General features: G+C 53.0%; 3 protein-coding genes across 3 annotated transcripts; 1 reads left to right on the top strand and 2 right to left on the bottom strand.

Annotated features, from left to right (window-relative positions):
• Nucleotides 1–3,800: 3,800 nt before the first annotated feature.
• COCSUDRAFT_26736 (hypothetical protein) lies at nucleotides 3,801–5,331 on the bottom strand (the record flags this gene model as incomplete). The annotated part of the gene is made up of 6 exons (XM_005651924.1): nucleotides 5,050–5,331; nucleotides 4,865–4,971; nucleotides 4,651–4,771; nucleotides 4,392–4,541; nucleotides 4,077–4,253; nucleotides 3,801–3,953 (listed from the first exon to the last, which is right to left on the bottom strand). The coding sequence occupies exons 1-6, from the start codon at nucleotides 5,272–5,274 to the stop codon at nucleotides 3,801–3,803; spliced, it is 933 nt and encodes a 310-aa protein (XP_005651981.1). The 5' UTR covers nucleotides 5,275–5,331.
• A 157-nt stretch (nucleotides 5,332–5,488) lies between these two features.
• On the top strand, nucleotides 5,489–7,256 carry COCSUDRAFT_45864 (Saposin). The gene is made up of 4 exons (XM_005651925.1): nucleotides 5,489–5,989; nucleotides 6,162–6,222; nucleotides 6,351–6,586; nucleotides 6,760–7,256. Exons 1-4 carry the CDS (start codon nucleotides 5,495–5,497, stop codon nucleotides 6,964–6,966), a joined length of 999 nt encoding a protein of 332 aa, XP_005651982.1. The 5' UTR covers nucleotides 5,489–5,494; the 3' UTR covers nucleotides 6,967–7,256.
• A 447-nt stretch (nucleotides 7,257–7,703) lies between these two features.
• Nucleotides 7,704–16,262, bottom strand: COCSUDRAFT_11457 (hypothetical protein; the record flags this gene model as incomplete). Its single annotated transcript, XM_005651926.1, has 24 exons — nucleotides 7,704–8,099; nucleotides 8,327–8,572; nucleotides 8,884–9,033; nucleotides 9,317–9,478; nucleotides 9,741–9,857; nucleotides 10,193–10,396; nucleotides 10,717–10,973; nucleotides 11,261–11,460; nucleotides 11,586–11,655; nucleotides 11,752–11,932; nucleotides 12,038–12,157; nucleotides 12,382–12,549; nucleotides 12,676–12,774; nucleotides 12,974–13,213; nucleotides 13,503–13,742; nucleotides 13,936–14,024; nucleotides 14,134–14,279; nucleotides 14,393–14,530; nucleotides 14,645–14,703; nucleotides 14,847–15,000; nucleotides 15,115–15,215; nucleotides 15,388–15,522; nucleotides 15,715–15,868; nucleotides 16,168–16,262. 24 exons carry the CDS (start codon nucleotides 16,260–16,262, stop codon nucleotides 7,704–7,706), a joined length of 3,921 nt encoding a protein of 1,306 aa, XP_005651983.1.
• Between the last annotated feature and the right edge of the window lie 394 nt (nucleotides 16,263–16,656).

Here is a 16,656-nt window from a genome sequence, read left to right on the forward strand (position 1 = left end):
CATCTCATAGTCCTGCGCCAGCCCCTTGCCGTGCCACGCCTCCTGCACCATGCACACAGCACATATTGAGCGCCAGAGAATAGAACACGAGTATTTACACGGAATTTCATCCCATGCTAATATGCAGGTGCCAAAAGGTTCAGCACGCTGGAGCAGGGCACATTAGAGCAAACACAGTGGCAGATACTCAAGAGGCTTGGGTATGCTCACATCTTCTGGGAGCCAAAATGTGCTGTTGGGGTTGAATGCCTCCTGGCCCACTGTGAAGCGCTCGTAGGTGTCTCCAATGATACCCTGCAGCGCAGTAAGAATGCATTCAATCTTCACTCACCCTCATCCGGAATGATAGTCTGATTCATCTGTGAGGCCTGGCAGCACAGAAAGAGTGACAGACCGCACGAAGCAAAGCATGCATAAGGTCTTGAGTCATCAAGAAGTCTGTTTTATGTATGTGATTGTTTAGCAGGGGGACGGACTCACGTTCATCTGGCTGTTTTCGGGTGGGGAGAGCAGGCTGATGTTGAAGTTGAGGTAGCCCTCCAGCTCCTTGCCGCCCTCATCGATTATTCCCTTGGGCGTGTGCCACAGCAGCACCTTGAGCACGTCTGCACGTTGACACAGCAGCCAGCTCAGCACCACTCGCCACATGAGCAAATCACCAATCATTATTTCCTAGGCTCTCCCCAGTGTCTCTTACTCATGCTCAGCAATACACTGCTGCACTGCTGTTGCTGCACAAGCCATGCAGGAAACCTTCATAGAAGCTTCCTTAGTGCTTGGGAAGCATCAACTTTCTTTTAAACACTGAAAATAGGCAATAAGATTGTAATATTGCTTGCGTTTTTGGATGAATTCTGCAGGGTTTGGGGTCGCACCAGTCTGCACAACGACAGCGTTACCCACGCCCGGCATGTACAGGTTCCAGGACATTTCCACGTCACTGCCGTCCTCAAAGCGCCACGCGTGCCTCTGGACCTTCTTCTTCTCCACCAGCTGCTTCTCATTCACGTACACTGCAGCACAGCTGTCCGGTCAGACCATGTCCAACAAAGCCCCCTTTCAAATGCTTAATGGCAACGGTGCAGCAGGTTACACCCTACGGAAAGGAACAATGAAATGCTATCAGGGGCGTACCCTTGGGCTTGTCTCCATCAAGCTCCATTAGGATCTTGTAGCTCTTGTACATGAAGCCAATACCCTGCAGGTCACAACAGCAATTCAGCTGAAGCACTCGATGGTCATGCCTGCTGATCCTGCTGATTGTGTTTGCTCTGCTGCAAGGCAGACGATGCCCAGAACATAGCAAGGAGAGCTACTCACAGTTGTCTACAATGCTGTCTGGTCCAGAGAGAGGGAACAAAGGACTGGCACAGGAGGCAGGCAGCGCTCACCATCATGTTGGTACCGTTGTGATTCCACATCTGGGCCAGCTTGAGCTTCATGGAGAGCTGGTGGTGCATGCTGGAGATGAGGTTGTAGGTCTTGCCGACGTCGCCAAAGAAGTTGAAGCTACGCCCCGAGAAACCCGTCATGATGGGGTCAGACTTGCCGCCACCGCAGCCCTGCACAGCCAAGACACACAGTGAGCCGTTTTCAATATCACAAATATTGCAGGAGTCCCACAGTAAACTGCGTAATCTCCGAAAATATCTTTAGAATCCAATGCTGAGCCGTCTCACAACAGTTGCAGAAGTCCCACGAAGCACCTGGATGTCTCATGTCAACCGGGTGAGTGGTGCAGGCAGGGGTGCAAATCTAGTGCAAGCATGCAGCGCTGCATGCGCGCGCGACTCACCTGTGAGCCGCAGTTGCCGTTGCCATTGCCATTCCCGTTGCCGCTACCGACGTTGCCGACCCCATTGTTGTTGCCATTGCTGCTGCCGGCATTGCCGTTGCCGTTGGTGTTACCATTGTTGCTGCCACTGTTGGCATTCCCATTGCCGTTGCCGTTGGCTGAGCCAGTGTTCTGATTCCCGTTCAAATTGCCATTGCCGGTGCCCTGGTTGTTGTTGCCATTGGCGTTGCCTGCAAGGCATTCACATGCTGGTTGTCACAGGTCTTCTCCACAGGTAACGGATCACTCAATACAAAGGCCTACCAAGACCAGCGGTCTGCAGTTTCTAGAAGCAACCACAGTTTTGTGCCTCAGTAACAAGCAAAAGACGAAAATTCCCTTCCTTCATACAGCCAAGCAGCTGTATGCACAACATTGCCTCGCTTGCCATAATTCACTAGCAATGGCCGAACGCGTTGGTCCGTGCCTGCTTCTACACCAACTGGAGTGGCATAACTGATTGCCAGAACAGCTGTGATGGGCAGACATGAAACCACTAAACGCTGATCGCTCAGGCGGGCCCCATTAGCTGCTCACCGTTCTGATTGCCAATGTTCCGGTTCCCATTGCTGTTCCCGTTGCTCCCTCCCAACACGTTCCCGTTGCCATTGGTGTTTCCGTTGCCACCTCCGATGTTGTACTGTCCATTGTTGTTGCCATTTCCGGAACTACCGCCTCCCAGTGTGCCGCCCAGTGTGGTGGCCGATGACGTCCCAGTCCTGGAAGTGCCTCCGCCGGAACTAGTGCCGGCTGGCTGAGAGCCAAGAGTCGTAGAGAAGGTATTAGCAGTGCCTCTAGTGGCGCCTTGTGCACCACCAGCGCTGAAAGATCCACTAGAGTATCCCGCCGAGGAGGACTGCCTTGCTCCTGCAGCTTGCTGTCTGCTCGCACCGACCTCCCCTGATGTCAGCTGTGCGTCCACTGCGGCCGTGGCACAGAGCACGGCCAGCAGACACGCCAGCCAGAGCGACATGATGCAAAAATTTGCTTCGGCCAATTTTCAGCCCGGCAGCATTGATCAATGTTTTGGGCTCGCGCCCCGATCAGTAGTGATCGATCTGATGGGTGACGAAGGAAGGTTTGTCACCGTGATGCCGCAGTACTTTAGCGCATTGTTGTTGCTGAGGGCCAACAGGGACACTCGATTACGCATCGAGGGTTTCCAATATCACCCACCTTGGAGGGAGATTGGAGAAAGAGGTATGCAGACATCAAGACAAAGCGAGCGCCAGGAGATAGGAGAAAGGGCTGCCTCTCAAGTGGCACGTCATGTATACACAACAATACCGTACTGTGACAATGATCCCCCGGCCCAGGAGCACTAACTTAGCATTAACATTTGAAATGAGATTCTTGCAAAGCCCCACCCCACCTTGCAATATTCATTAAGTGTCATCACCTGGAGTGATGTAATCTTCCTTCCTTCCTTCACCTGAAATTAAGGTGATGACACTTAATTTCAGCCATATCCAGACTGAAATCCGAGCCAGAGTCTGGATTTCAGTCCAGACTCTGGCTTGGAGCCAGCAGAGAGCAGAGTGACATTTTCCTTCAGGACACTTCGGTTGCAGCAAGTTGACCCGGCACGCAGATCCGATCTGAGTCAGCTTGTTTGCTTGCAGCAATCACTGACAGGCAACAAGATTTCATCGTTTGCTTTTGATGATATAGTTCCAGACTAAATCATCAACATTCATAGTCTAACCGCAGTGCTGTGTGGTGTCAAAGACCTAGGTCAACAAGATGCAAGCATTACTCTTGTGTGCGCCGCACTGTGAGGCATCTACGGGCTACAGAACCCAGCCTCCCATGATTGCCATGTGGCATGGGACATGTCAGATGAACTCCAATGACAGTACAACACAGTATTCCTGCAGACCACTGGTCATGGCATACAAGATCGGGGCGGACGCACAATTCTGATATAGATTAATCCCTCGACAGTGCTGTCGTAAGCAGGCCAAATTCACGTTTTCAAGCCCACTGCGGCCTCGAATTGGGCCTTGTTGATGACTGAAATGCGGGGGTTGGCCTCTGCGCGCTCGCGCTCCTCCCTGGTGTTGTACCCCCAGTCCACCAGATATAGCTGCCACTCTTGAAGCTCTGGCACCTTGCAGACCTGACATGACATACACCCACTAAGTCAATGTGCAGCACGCACCAATCTGATGCAGCTGGCAGGCAACAAAGAAGTCGCGCGGGAGAAAATGGTGTATGTTGCCAAAAGGACAGGGGCAGGCACCTTTTCGAGGGTGCTCAGCTTGTCTTCCACAAAATGGTAGGAAGTGCCAGGGTGCTGCTGCTGCAGGTCCTTGAGGATGTCGCTCTTGGGCTGACCAGAGACCGTTGTTGAGAAAATGTGGTCCGGCGAAATGGGCACCTTTGCCATGTTGTGCATCAGCGCCTCTGTGAAGCGGGCCTGGCAAGCACACAACATGCTTTACTGTTGGTTCTCCTTGGAGTCCTCCATGAGCTCAACTCTGAAAATTTGTAGCGGCTTCTTACTTGAGAGCTGGGAAGTGGCAGATAGAAGAGTAGCATTGGTTTAGGTAGACACCTGCTTGGTGGTCACAATGTACAAGTCGTGCTGCTGCATGAGATGCGTGAGGATGTCAGGCAGGCCCTCATAGATCTCGTTGGCATTGAGCCAGCCATCAAGATCTCTGGCTATCCACTCATCGCGAAAATCGCCAAACAAGTCCACCAGCTGTGCCACACAGCAAGTCAGCAGCTGTTGCAGCACTGTGCACACGCCTACATCTTCATGAAGTCCATTACATGAACCTGGCAACAATCAGAAGGACTGCCAGTCGTACCTCTGATCTGTCAAGCTGCCACCTTGCCATGCGATCTGGGAGGATGGTGTGCCAGTTGTTGAGAATATCCTCCTCAGAGTCACCTTCTAGCAAACACCTGATCTGCACCAGATTCTCATACCTGCGACCAAAGAAAGGTCTCCTGGTCAGGTTGTCTGATGCTACCGGAGTTCCTCGTGGGCAAAGCAAAGGTTGACACATTCAGTGATCTCACCCGGTTTCGACAACTGGCCGCACGGTGCGCATCTTCTCTTCAACCGCGGTCTCCTGGGCCTTGACCTCTGCTTTGGCAAATAGGTCAGGCCATTTTCTGGCTGATGCCTGGAAAGAACCAACCGATCTTACTAACGATCCTCAATGCTGATAGGATATCTACAAGTTACATCGTGGACATCATACCTGCCATGCGGACTTTGAGCTCTCCCCTACGCTGTTGCACACCACCCCATCAAAGTCCAATGCCCACAACGCCTTGGACATGTTCTGCGCCTGAATCACTGTCCTCTGTCGTGGGATAGATTGCTTATGATTTAGTCTAGGTGATATCCTAAGAAATGGGATTGCAGAACGCAATCCCCTCAGGCAACCAACTTCATGGAGCAATGCCGTGCTGGTGGAGGACATAAAGCAAACGTGTATGTGAGCTGTGCTCGGCCTAATGGGTCCTCATTACCATCAAATGAGTCTGTAAGTCTTTATCTATATTCAGTCAATCCGTACTTGTCATTTATCGGGTGACCAGAAAAGCAAATTGCGTCAGACCCCGGTCTCTGATGGCGATCCGTGGCAACCGCTTCAGCATTTTGGACAGCAAGCTCTTCATTCTTCTTTACAACCCGCAATCATGGATCCTCAGCAAAGGTGTTTGTGGGGTGTGCTGTGCCTGACCTTGGTCGCCCTCGCGCACGGGGCACCACTCCAGTCTCGCCTAGGATCAGACAGGCTGCAGAGCCAAGCCCCTCTGTGTGGCTCGTGCAGGTGGCTAGTCAAGTCAGTGAAATGCGAGCTCTCCGATGTAGACACACAGAGTGAGATTATTGGCATGATCCTGAAGGATGTTTGCCCCAAGCTTCCTGCTGATGCGCAAGAGGCATGTGGTCAGCTCGCACCTTCTCTGATCCCACTGGGGGTCATGTATATCCAGTCACTGTCAGCGAACGAGCTCTGCGCGGATGCCACCCTCTGTGGTGCTGCACCACCATTGAGCAAGACTGCCAGATTCGGAGTTGGTCAGCAGAACGACTTCAACTGCCCGATTTGCAAGATGCTCTTGATCACCCTCAAGCAGGAGCTGAAGAACCCCGAGAGCGAGAAAGAAATGATTGATCGTGCTCATCAGGTACTTAGTGGTTATGCTTAGCACAGCAGATCTGCCTTTGGCTCACTTTTAAATTTGCCAATCATCAGGAGTCTGTCTTTCAGTTGACACGCTGTTGCTGCCTGTCCGACTTCGAAAGGCCTTGTAGCTTTCATATTTCATTAATGACGAGGAGACTTATTTGTGTATGCAGGCTTGCAAGACACTGCCAATTGACTGGCAGGCACCCTGCACAGCTTACGTGGACCAGTTTGGTGAGTGCAGTGCAGCTCTATCGACCACATCAAAGCCTCGTTATTGAAATTTTGCAGTACCTTTGAACCATTTTCAATACTCCTATCCTGCTGCATGCCTGACTTGCGTCCCCTGCCTTGTGTCACAGGCGAGCAGCTCTTTGCATACATTGAGACCCTCGACGCCACGACAATCTGCACCAACTTCGGTGCATGCCTGCCGAGCCAGCTGTACTCCAACATGACCGTGCCATCGCTGCCCCTGTCTCTTGTTGCTAAGGCTGCAGACCTTCGCATCCGTGCCCATGAGCTGTCGGCCACCAACGATTTCTGTGACACCTGCAAGATGGTCGTCACTGAGGCCGCTGCAATCCTGGGCAACCTGGTAAGCTCCTATTGCCATTGCTGTAGTCATGGTGGCTGTTTCCAATTTTCTTAGCCCTCAGCTTAGTATCATGACGGATGATCCTGCGTTCTTCATTATCCGCTAGTGAAATTTGTGCATCTCAATTGGGTATAATATGTTCATGTAGTGCTAATGAACTTCTGTGATTGCAGGACACCCAGAAGCAGATTCTGGAGTATGCAAAGGAGGCCTGCCAGGCGTTTGGCCCCAACTTCAAGGACCAGTGCCTGAACTATGTAGAGCTGTATGGCCCACTGGTCGTCAACATGATTGTGCAGTACCTCAAGCCTCAGCTGTGCATTGACGCCGGCTACTGCCCGCAGCCCACCAGCCTGAATGGCCTGATGCGCTCCGTCTGATATGTCAGCCTTGTAGTGTCTTCAACTGTCGCCTTGCGAATGTATCCAACCCAATTACCGCTGCATGTAGTGATTTTTCATGTACTCTTGTGTACTATTATGTAGACCCTTCTTGGCCCGTGCATCTGCTGTTGAAGCCAAGTGGCGATCTGGGATAGTGTAGTATTAAGCCATGATCATCTGCTCAGATGAGTGATGTGATGACATGCAAGCCTTGCACTCATTCTTGGCAGTGATGACACACGAAGGCACCTTGTAGACCTGATAATGCTGTAAGAGCTCTTTGTATCTGAGGACATGGTACATCAATATCAATTATTTAATGTGATCCCTGCTCCGACGTGATTGAAACGTCGTCAAAGCTACTAGCCGTGACGGTCCGTCTCGAAGCTTTGCACTGAGAGTGATGTTGGGTTCATGCATTTGCTAAAGTATACATCATGTCACTTTATAATGAAAAAAATACTGTGCCTCATACACTGTACGATCAGTACACATCTTGCTGCCTCATGCGGACTCCTGATCTGCTTTGTACTTGGCAACGCTGCCTCCCACCCGAGCAACAGCACTGAACTCTGTGCGTGGCCTCTTCACGGTGGGGACCTTGGCTCCCTCACCACCATCCGTCCCGCCCTCATCTTCTGGCCTGCATCCCCCGCCACCTGCACACAACACGAGCTCCTCAAGAGTCAATCACGACTTCGCCTTCGCCAGAATCTATCACAGCGCAATCATGCTCATTTTCTTATCTTTCCACTGCTCTGCTTCCCTGCCACCGCTGATTCCTTTGCGCATATCACACGGCCATGCGCAAAATTGTGTTCAGGGCTGACCTCCAATTGCAGATTTTGCAGCCAGAGTAGCTGGGGGTGATCTAGTAAAGCAGGGCCCAAGGGCAAGGCTCGTTCCCGGCAAGCCAGGATTGAGATGCGCGCACCTGGAGTGAGGATGCGGAGCCGCTCTCCGGCGGCAAGCTCCACGTTGTTTTTGCCGCCCAGGTTGACGGTGCGGCCGTCGCTGGTGAGCAGCAGGTTGATGCCGGCCAGCGCTGAGCCCCCGCCCAGGATGCCAAACGGCCGCACCGCGCGCCGCTCCGACAGTATGCACGCCGTCATCGGCCGCAGGAACTCGATCTGCCAAACACATGCACTACAATTCAGCGCTCCTGCTCACCAATGCCACAACCTTCTCTCGTCTTCGCTATAATGGAGCCCCCTCTTTCTACTACAGAACAGCAGGCTAGGAGTGCGCCCCCAACTCCCAAAGAGTCGGACAACGAAATGTCCGCAATGAGCCTTCAGAACATTTGTCTGCACCAGCAAGAAAATTTGACAGCATGGTGACAAAACGATCCATGCACCTCACGCACGACGCCGTCGCCGCCGCGCCAGTGGCCGGCGCCGCCGGAGCCGGGGCGCAGCGAGAACTGGTGGAGCACGACCGGGTAGCGGCGCTCCAAGATCTCTGGGTCGGTGATGCGCGTGTTGGTCATGTGCGTGTGCACCCCCGAGCGCCCGTGCCAGCCGGGGCCCGCTCCAGCGCCGCCCGCAATTGTCTCGTAGTATCCCATGCCCGCGTCCCCAAACGTCAGGTTGTTCATGCACCCCTGCGCGCGCACCCGCCACCCTTTCTTCCCACGCCCTTCAGCTTTCTTGCACATGGTCCTTGAAACTTCAAATTGCATAGCTTCTGCTCTGCCCTGAGATTCTTTGTGGGTGGTTTCTGTGGCTTCAAAGTGCATGAGCTCTGCTCTTGCAGCCTAGTAAAGAACCAGACAATGCAGCACAACAGCCTGCATGGACAGACCGGCTGGCACTCTTTCTTCCGCAGCCATATCGTGTGCCTGTGTGCTGATCACAACTGGCTGCACTAAGTTGAAGCACCAGAGGCTGCAACGAGTGGAATCAGAGACGTTACCTGGGAGGCAGCAGCTGCATTAAAGGCCTTGAGAACAACGTCCGTCACTCTCTGGCTGGTCAGCACATTGCCGCCCACGACCGCTGCGGTCGGGGAGGGGCTCAGAATTGTGTTGGGCGGAATGCGCACTGTTATCGGCTTCAGGCAGCCCTGCACATCCAGTATATCATCTTGTTACACTCCTTTTCCTGCCAGAGGCAAGACATGTTTGCTGACAAGCTGTATGTAAAGGCTGCCGAGATTTCACTTGTTGGACCGGCCAGATCCAAGCAAGACCCAATCAATTGTGTGCACGGTGCTCAGTATTTGTACCGGCCCGGGCCACTTCCGGATCACTTCAGCACATCTTTACCCATACAAGCTGGTCTCAAGAAATTGCAAGCTGAATGGCTGACAGGTGATGCAGTGCATGGGTAGTGGGCTGGGGAGTTACCTGGTTGAGAGGGATGTCCTGGTGCACCATGCACCTTAGGGAGTAGATGATGGCGCTGTAGGTGACTGCCGGGGGAGCGTTCGTGTTGCCAAATACCTGCGGCCCTGTCCCCTCGAAATCAAACACTGCGCTGCCCTCCCGCCTGTCAATCGTGACCGCCAGCTGCACTCACAATGACAGCATCCTCATTGATGGACTTACAGATGAACTGAAATGATACAGGCGCCATGATGAAGTTTGGGGCCTCATCAAGGAGACAGGGTCATGTCTCGGCAAAGGCATCAAGGTTGACCTCGTCACAGTGAGGGCTGGGTGAGCCCGGGCCCCCTGCGCGAGGGTCTGGCATGGATGTCTTTAAAGTGTGAACATTGGAAGAAAGCGAGGTTGAGGGTGCACAGCTTCATGTGAGGAGCGTGGGGATTACTCTGATGGGAGTGCCATCGTCCATTTGGTCCTCGGCTGTGACAGTGCCGACCTCCGGCAGCTGCTGCTCCTCCGAAAATGCGATCAGCATCTGCCTCACCGCATCCTCCGCGTTTGCCTGTGCCCAGCACACCATCATCTGTTGCCACTAACTGTCACATCACCCTTCTGCCCTCTCATAACATTTTTTTTATTGCATCAGCAGAGTCTACGTTCTACGCAAGTTGCATGCAGTGAATATCTCAACGCATATGCAACGCATCTTATTGCTATAATTTGAGTGGGTGCCTTTCTGGTTGTGAATCTGTCACATGCATACTTCTGTGCCCCCAGACTTGGTGCAGCACCGTTAATGAAGCCGAATAGAATGAACGAATCGCTGATCTCATTGCTTACCAGTTTGCTGAGGCCTACATACAGAGAAACTTCATCTTGCTTCTGACAAAGGCTGACCTGGATGTGGTGCATGTAGGCGATGACAGTGGGCAGGCCATATTCTGCAATGAGCTCCTCCACAAGGGAGATGCCCCGGTAGTTGGCGGCCACCTGCGCCTTGAGGTCCGACAGGTTGTCGCTGAGGTTGCGCGTGCCGCTGATGCCCGGAATCGAGTCACCCAAGCGCCCCGGGGCCATCAGTATGTCCGTGATCCCCTCTGTCTGCGGTGCACCACACACAGACTTCCTGACATTTGTCTTCCGCCATAGCTGCTATGCTCGATCAGCTCCACCCTGGACATAGGTACTATCATCTACACGCAAGGTTGCCAGTTCTTTGCAGCATAAAACCTATCTCTCTAGTCCTTTGCAGAAAATGACCCGTGCCTATCTCTGTAGGCTGCAGCCATGCTGCCATGGGATCAGCGCAACAGCATTCTGAATATCCTCTTGTTTGTCAACATCAAGGATTTCGATTGCACTTCCCCTGGAAATGGCCCACAACCATAGAAATTTGAAGGTGGCTGCAGGGGGTGCGCCACCTGGAACTGCCCGCCCTGCACGAGCTTGAAGGAGAGGATGGCGGCGCCCTCCTCGACCAGGCTGTGGCTGTTGGGGGGCATGGATCCGGGGGTGATCCCTCCCACGTCCGCATGGTGCCCACGTGATGCCACAAAGAACTGGATCTTCGCATCGCTGAAGACTGGCGTGATGACTGTGATGTCCGGTAGGTGGGACCCCCCGGCCAGCTGCGGGTGGTTGGAGGCCAGCACGTCCCCCGGCTTCAGCCCCGCCTTCGCTCCCTCACCACCCGGACCCCAATGCTTGATCTGCGCATGGCAGCCGCACAATTATGATCTTCCTTACATCACATGATCTGTAACCATCCATACTTGCCTTGAAGTGCATCCGCCTTTGCCTTGCAATGGTATCAACTTACAGAGAAAGTCACTGCTACTGCCAATAGGGCTCGCCCCACATACATGCAGAAGGCATGCCGCCGATGAACAGACACAGGCTATTTCGATGCTTGAGGGTGCAACGTTTTGCATGATGTCTGTTGACTGTAGAGTCTGCGCTGTTCACTCTTGAGCATCAGGCTGCGGACCTGGTAGCGGATGGCCTCTGACATGGCGCCGAGGTGGACAGGCAGGTGGGGGGCGTTGGCCACCAGGGAGCCGTCGGGGCCGAACAGCGCGCAGCTGAAGTCCAGGCGCTCCTTTATGTTCACGCTGATGCTGGTGCGCTGCAGCACGCGGCCCATCTGCTCCGCAATGCCCATGAACCTGCACACACGTCGCTGTTGCCAGTCTCATGTGCAGACCAGGCCACCAACATTCATTTTCCAGAAGGGTTGCTGAAGGGGACGAGGCCATAAGGAATTGCTTGCAGAGGGTGGCAAATGCTTCACCTGTGGGAGAAGATTGCCAGCTGGATGGGGTCACACTCTGTGAGGGGTTTTTTTGGACCAGCCGCTTCCACTCCCACCTGGGACACCCATATGATTTTAACTAAATATTGACGCAAAGAGAAAAAGTCTCAAAAAGCTTTGATCCCTTTAAATTTATTAAGCTCACTGCAGAGATGTGAGTGCGCAACCTGTATCAGTATGTCTCGCCCGGCTGTGATGTGCGCGGAGCAGCAGGGCTCCACCACGACGGTGCTGATGTCATCAATGAGGACAGCAGGACCCGTGATGACATGGCCAGGCTGCAAGTCCTGGAGCACGTATGCCGGTGTGTCCTGACGTCCTCCCACCTGCTCAATCACGCCCACATCGACTTCATGCCAGCATGCATGTATTCAGCGCTAGTTTAGTCACGAAGCAAAATGAAATGAAGAATGCAGCAGAATCTGCCGCACCTCAAAGTATGCCGAGGTGACCCTTGCAGGAGCCGGCAGCGGCCCAGGTTCCCCTGTGATGTCCCCAGGCTTTGGCAGTGGTACAGCCTTGCCCGTGGCCCGCACTCGCACATCATCTACCTGCCAGCGATGATACACGACGGTTTTGAATTACATAGACTTATAGCAGTTCTGCAGCAGCATGAGGGACCCTCTCAGCGAACCTCAGGCCTCACAAGGGCATGCCTGAAAGGCATCAAAGAGGCACTGGTCACTGCAACAATGGCAAGGCTCCCTTGCAGACTACCCGCTCAGGGCTTCCAATCTGCTGTGAAGCATGAAGTTTATGATGATGGGCTGCCTACCGCAATGCCGCGCCCCTCGAGGATGAACCCAAATTCGCGCTTGTAGGCGCTTTCAAACGCCTCTGTATAATTGCCTTCCTCTGAGCAGGTGGTCATCACACCCACATCCGTGCCGTCATACCGCAGGTTCAAGAACCGCTCCACTGCAATCTGGTCTTCAGTGAAGCTCTGCACAGCCGAGTAGATAGTGAGAACTTGCCAAGGCATGTCCCTACCAAGCATGTGGAAGAGCACTTCATGACTGTGGAAATCCAAAAGCAGAGCTGTTGTAATGTATTGCCACAGCATGGCCACCTGATTGAGAAGCCTCTTGACAGCCTTTTGCTGCAGAATATCCAGTTTCCCTTCCAAGTCCCCTGCGCTGCTCGGATCGAGCTTGTCTGCTGAAGGTTCCTGCAGCCATGCAGACACTGCTCAGCCACATATATTTCACTGACCGTTTAGTTCCCCTGGCAGAGACATGCCAACGATGGCTTGCCAGCCCCCAGACACGATCCAAAGCTTCAGCAAAGAAGCCCTCAAAAGAGCCCAACACACCAGCCAGCCCACTGATTACACTAGCGTTCAAGAGCAAGACGGAACTAATACCGACCTGCTCCTCTGCAACCACATCGGCGAGGCCGATGCCGACGGCGCTGAGGACCCCGGCATAGCGCTGAACAAAGATGGTGCGCATGCCAAGGTTCTGCGCGATCGCGCATGCATGCTGGCCGCCCGCGCCGCCAAAACAGGCGAGGCAGTGCTGCGCCACGTCATAGCCCTTCATCTGCGTCAGCGCGCGAATCGGCCGACACATCGTCTCATTCGCCACACGCACAAATCCCATCGCCACCTGCGCACCCATAAAATCCCTTGCAGCTGCCCGACCACATAAAACACACCGTGTGAGAGAAGTTGTGGCTTGCACTCAATCTGTCATGCATGTTTACGGCAGTTCACAAATCAAAGCTCACTTGCAGCACATGGGTGAGGAAGTCTCTTCAAGTCTTCTCCCCAGCTGCAAAGCTTGCTCTTATCCATGGTATAACTGCATAAGATGAAGCGATACAGGTGCGCAGAATACTTGAAAATTCACAGCTGTCAATCAAGATCCTTGACTAAGGGCAGGCAAGAGGGCTTACCTCATCGACAGACTTGGCCGGCTGCCCAGGCGACCCTTCATTGACCTGCCGCGTCAAATCTTCCAGGGCCTTCCTAGCAGCGTCAGCATCCAGCGGCTGGTCCTCGTTTGGGCCAAAGATGTTGGGGAAGAAGTCCGGCATGATGCGGCCCAGAACCAGGTTGGCGTCTGTTATGGCCGCATAGCCGCCCTTGCGATAGCACACCGGGCCCGGGTGCGCGCCTGACGACTCTGGGCCCACCTGCGCAGGTACAGCAATGTGTGAAGACCAGCATGACATGCATTCTCAGTAGATAGGATGCGGAGATATGCTGCTGCTACGTTAAAGAACGAGTCAGACAGCTGGCTAACGAGGGCTTTTTATGGAACCTTGGTATAACAGACAGTCCAGTACAATTTACCTGCCTAATGGGGTGTGAGGCTCAGCAGCACACCTGAAATACGCCTGTCCTGAAGAACAGCCGGGAGCCGCCGCCGGCTGCCACGGTGTTGATGTCCAGCTGTGGAGCCTGGATAGTCACACCTGCAGCACAGCACAGCTTGGAACTAAACACTTCTTAATAAGTGTGGGTTTGTGGAAGGCTGACATTAATAAAGACCTTGAAGATGCATGGTGGAGTTCGTGATGGTACCTGCTGTGGTGCTCTCAAAAACATGCTCATATGAACCGGCAAAGCGCGACACATCTGTGGACGTGCCTCCCATGTCAAAGCCGATCATTTGCAGCTTTGCAGCTTCCTGCCCCTCCCACTGCGTGGTCAAGGCATACCCAACATACCTGCGCCCAACACTATGAACTCAAGAAATTGTGGCATTGCCCTTAGTCATACAGCAAACAGAGAAGCAGTTATTGTGCCCGTGTCTAAGCGCTGGCAATATATAGGGTCGCACCCGCCAGCTGGTCCTGACAGGACAGCCTTGTGGCCGCAGAAGGAAGACACTGGAGAGAGGCCTCCGTCAGACTGCATGAAGGACAGCTGCACGTCCTTCAGCCCTTCATCAAACCCGGACTGGAATGCTTGAATGTACCTGTGCAGCACGTGCCACCAGCCAATCAGTCTCTCGGTAGAAGATCACTAGACCACCAGGACTGCATAGACCCTCTTGCAGCTGGAAAGGAGGGCAAATATTGAATCTCCTGACCTCATGATATGAGGTGTGAGGTAGGCATCTGCAGTTGCAGTGAAGCCTCTGGGGACCATCTTCACCATCTGCATGACTTCAGAAGACAAGCTGACCTGCAATTTCACAAGCACTAGATCACTAGAGCACTAGTCTGCATTAGATACTCAAGCTTCCCAGGGATCTTTTTGCACAATTTTTTTGTAAGTCAGGTTTAAGCCACATGAGTACAGAGCAAAGACTTCGACAGTACCTGCTCGAAACCGAGCTCGCGTGCTACTCTACCGACAGCTGCCTCATGGTCTGGAAAGATGGCTGCATGCTTGAACACCACTGCCAAGCTCTTTATGCCGCCATTCAGGACAGCTTTGAGATTCCTGCAGCACAAAAGGGCAGCTTCGGACCCAACTCCTTTTGCATGCCAGCTTGGCTGCCTCACATGAGATTCTAAATAGCATGCCTGAAAGATGGTGCTTATGGCTTATGCACACCTGCGCACAGCTTCCAAGTCTGGTTCTTGCCGGATGCAGACAACCTCCCCTGTGACCCCTTTTCTGCAGGGCCCCCCAGGCGGGTACTGCTCTGAGTCGCGCTTGGGATTGCGGCCTGCCCGCTTATCTGGTTTCTCTCCCAATGGCAGCACCACCTAATCAGCACACGAGTCTCACACAGGGCAATGCTCCGCTGTAGGTGCAGACAAGACACATTTTGCCTTCAAGCCTGGAAGCCTATGGCTATATCAAGGAGCGCGCCTGCTCATCGACTTCGACAACCTGGGAGTACAGCACATCAGGCACACTGATCTCCAGGTCAAAGATTGCCGGCCTGCTCTGGTTGCCAATGTGCAAAAGGTCATGAAAGCCCTTTGTCGTAACCAGGCAGCATGGCTCCCCCTTCCGCTCCAGCAGAGCATTTGTAGCCACCTGCCCCAAGAATACACACAGCATCTTGCTTCAATTAGCCAGAAAGCTTTTCTCTTGTCCTTCATCAAAACTGACCAAAGATGCAGAGCCACAACACAATGGAGCGATACAGGTGTGAAGCTCAGCATGCATGGCTCCATTGGAGAGCAGCGGAATGGAGGATATTACAGTGGTGCCCATCCGAATGGAGATGATGCGTGAGGTGTCCAGCGGTTTATCCCTCGGGTGGGGCTGCCCTGTAACCTCCTCAAGTACCCGCCGGATACCCTCTCGAGGGGCATCCTTGTAGTTTGCAGGGTCCTCTGACAGCAGCTTCAGTACTCTGTGCGCATGTGATGATCAGGATGTCCAGCGAGAAGTGGCAGGATCTTCCACAAGGCATGCATATTTGTGTATGCCTCAATGACATAGGCCACATTAATCAATACAACCATTGTCCTCATAGCAATGCATGGAATTGAAATTGCCGTCAAGTAGACTTACCTCTGTCTCTTCTTACCGCTCTCTGTGCCGATCTGCAAAGCAGTCGACCTTCTTCGGACTAGTATACATACCTATCTTACGTCATAATGTGTGCAACAGAACTAAGCTACTGTGAATTGTAGTCAACAATGGTCACACAAGAAGTCAGCAGAATGTTCTACCTCTGCAAATACGTCAGTAAATGTGCCACCTCTGTCGATGCTGAACGACAGATCTCGGTGCACTTCCGCCATGCCTAACGGCCTCACAGCCCTAAATCCTCGGAATGTGGTCCTTCCCTTTGCCTGAAAGAAATTTTTATTGCGCAAAATGTCATACTTGATTATAACGGATCCATTCTGAAAGCCGAAAGGCATTCCATAGACTATTGTGTTATAGATCGATAGATATTGAGAAGCATTATTTGAATATCTGGACCCACGATGCACAACCTGCAATATTCTACAGACCAAATATAATCTATGAACAGTCAAAGACAGACTGAGAACTAGGCAATTGACAGTCCTCAACAAATTTGCCGCACGTCTGCAGCACGTGCGTTGATGACGGGGACCTGAATGGCTCCCATTCTTGGACATCCTCAGAAGATGATAACAGACCGAAAAGCAGCAGAATTTATTTTGTGCA

This window comes from Coccomyxa subellipsoidea (genome assembly GCF_000258705.1).
Source record: "Coccomyxa subellipsoidea C-169, whole genome shotgun sequence".
Classification (NCBI taxonomy): domain Eukaryota; kingdom Viridiplantae; phylum Chlorophyta; class Trebouxiophyceae; family Coccomyxaceae; genus Coccomyxa; species Coccomyxa subellipsoidea.